The sequence below is a fragment of the Plectropomus leopardus genome, unplaced genomic scaffold (assembly GCF_008729295.1).
Source record: "Plectropomus leopardus isolate mb unplaced genomic scaffold, YSFRI_Pleo_2.0 unplaced_scaffold27472, whole genome shotgun sequence".
In the NCBI taxonomy this organism is placed as follows: Eukaryota; Metazoa; Chordata; class Actinopteri; order Perciformes; family Serranidae; genus Plectropomus; species Plectropomus leopardus.
The window spans coordinates 1-2806 of record NW_024629904.1 but is presented as its reverse complement, the minus strand read 5'-3'; the positions used below and the strand labels follow the sequence as shown (position 1 = coordinate 2806).

The following is a 2806-nucleotide window of genomic DNA, read 5'->3' as shown; positions in this document are numbered from 1 at the left end:
ATAAAATCTCTTATTTGCTCATTTGCCTGTTTAAATTTAATTTTACATATTATTTTGCTGTTGTTGTGTATTATTTTTGTTTTCTACCTGTATAATAAACTGTTAATTCAGACTTTGTTTGGTGATATAAAAAAGATTATAAATGGTTGAAAATAGTATTATGTTTGTATTTTATGTATTTTTTGCCTTTATATTTCATTATTTTCTCTCTCTTGCATTTTATTCTGTATTATATCACAACTATATATGATGTGTTACATGGTTGTAAAAGCTGTATTTTGAAATATAGAAAATTGAAACACAAATATTGGGGGTCGGGGCCTGAAAATATGAGTTGCAAACTTGCAAAATATCTGCAGGTGTGACCAGACTCGGGATGATGCATCATTTGATATTTCGACTGCCGTGTTTTTCTGCCTGAAGAAGACAAACGGTCTCCTCTTCGTCACCTTGATGCTGGCGTCCTTTCTGGCCTGCTCCGTCTTGTTCAGTTCTTTCCTCAAAACATCCACCGTCTCCTCCAGATCTCTCCGCTCTTGATCCTTCTCCTTCACCTTCTCCTCCTCGGCCCGCAGGTCACCACGAAGCCCTGACGGGAACGAGACGAAGCACACGGTGACACGGATTAGTGTTGAATTCTGGGAATCTGACATTGAACTTCACTCCCTTCAGTACCACAGCTGAAGCAACAAAAGCCGACCTTGCTCGGCTTCAGTTGGTGGAGGAGCTCGCACACACAAAACTCGAGTTTTCATGTTGAGCGTTTTGATTTTTCTCTTCATTTTCTGCACTTTACAGACCAAAATCATTGTTCAAACGAAATGTTTGACATGTTCAAACATGTATTTCATGCGTGCCGTCCTGATTCTTTGTCTGTCTTTCCCGTCACTCTCTTGCTGCACTGCAATAAAGACGATAAAAGCCCCAAAACACACAAAAAAGACGTATTTAATTGTTGGAAAGATGCTCTTTAAATAAAACTGCTGTCAGTTAAAGACGGCTCTGCACACTCTGAGCTGACCGACGTTTCGATGTCAGACTCACCTGCGATGTCGCTGTTCTTCTGCTGCAGATCTGAACGGAGGGATCTGACCTCCTCCTCTCGCTCCTCCAACGCCGACGCCATCCTGCGAAACACAGACAGCATTCAAAGAGGACGCTTCGGCCCGAACCTCAAATTAAAGCCGATGACTCAAGGGTTAAAAGTTTGCGTCCGGTAGTATTCACGTCCAAAGAAAGTACAAATACTTTTCGTGCTGCAGCTGCAGAGCTTCGTGGTTCTTCCTCAGAGAGTCGCTCTGTTTGGTGAGCGAGATGTGAGCCGCCTGCAGCTCCTTCAGCAGCCGCTCGCTCTCATTGAACCTGAACAAGAGATCGACCTGTTAGACACTTAAAAAAGACGAAAAAAGACATAAAATGAAGAAATGACGGGGAATTAGGGGCAGTCTGTGTGTTGCTTTCAAACAATTCATCTCACTCAAAAACCAGAAAAGTGCATTTGTTGTGGAAACATGTGAAAAGCAGAAAAGTTTGCAAGCAGTAAGCATTTTTTAGATTGTTTTTAATTAAGGTTTCTTTTCTATAATTTAGTGTTTTTATTGGTATTTATCACATATTTAACATTTTAATTAGCACTGAGGCACTTTATTTTCATCTTTTGTGTGTCTGAAAAATGCAGATGTTTTTCACTTTATACTGCAAAAAAAAATCTAGCTAAAGGAGAACAAAAAGTCCTCTGAAGCTGAACTGACCTCGATCCATATGAGCAGCAAAAAGTGAATTTAGTTAAAATCATAATTTGCCCATAACGAGATGATGAGCTATGATGAGTCCCTGCAGAAACGCTGAGTTTTTAGGAATCTGTACGTGTGCTGCCTGTGACCTGTTGAGCAGGGCGTTGTAGGCTCCTTTGAGGGCCTGGTGTTCCTCTGAGTCCCGCTGCAGACGGGCGTTGTGCTGCAGCAGCTCCTCCATGTCGGCCTTGGAGCGCTCCACCTCCAGCACCTGGCCGCTCAGCTCGCCCTGCAGGTCCTCGCGGCGCCGCTCGGCCTCCTTCAGCAGGCTGGCCAGCTTACAGGCCTGCACACGCACGCACGCACGCACGCACGCAGGTACGCACGCACGCACGCACGCACGCACGCACGCACACACACACACACACACACACACACACACACACACAGACACAGACACACAGACACACAGACACACGCACACACAGAGGAAATACATGTTTATAATAATAATACAACATTTAGGTAGCGTAACACAGGTTAGATTTAAGACAGTTTTAACACCACTTGGAAAGAAATTTAAGAAAAATTCTGCAGTAACCATAATTAAATGCAAAATAAATTTAAAAAACTAAAAATGAGACACTTGCATTTAGGAGCAAGATAAATAAATATGACCAAGTATTCTGACATTGCAATGCAAAATGTAAAAAAAAGAAAGATTAATTAAGTCCTACCTCCCATTTTTTAGCATTGTTTAGACTTTTGGCTGACTATTTTAAGACATTTTAAATCTGATTATGACCTTACATTAACATGAATGATTTCAGTGCTTTTTAAGGATCAACAGGAATCCTTGGTTTATACGACATATTAAAAAATAGTATTAATATGATAGTTATGACCTTGTTTTTTAGGTCTAAATCCCACAGAGGTTTAAATCTGATACTGCGCGCTGAAATCTTTATTTTGATCTAAAAATTGTCTAAATAACATTGTGATCAAAGTCTTGTTTTTTTTTATCCATGTGCTTGTGTGTGTGTGTGTGTGTGTGTGTGTGTGTGTGTGTGTGT

General features: G+C 41.0%; 1 protein-coding gene across 1 annotated transcript; it reads right to left on the bottom strand.

Annotated features, from left to right (window-relative positions):
* Positions 1-302: 302 nt before the first annotated feature.
* On the bottom strand, positions 303-2079 carry LOC121937789 (protein CIP2A homolog; the record flags this gene model as incomplete). The annotated part of the gene is made up of 4 exons (XM_042481109.1): positions 303-589; positions 1045-1127; positions 1249-1362; positions 1883-2079. Coding segments are annotated over 4 exons (681 nt in total), but the record flags the coding sequence as incomplete, so codon positions are not given.
* Between the last annotated feature and the right edge of the window lie 727 nt (positions 2080-2806).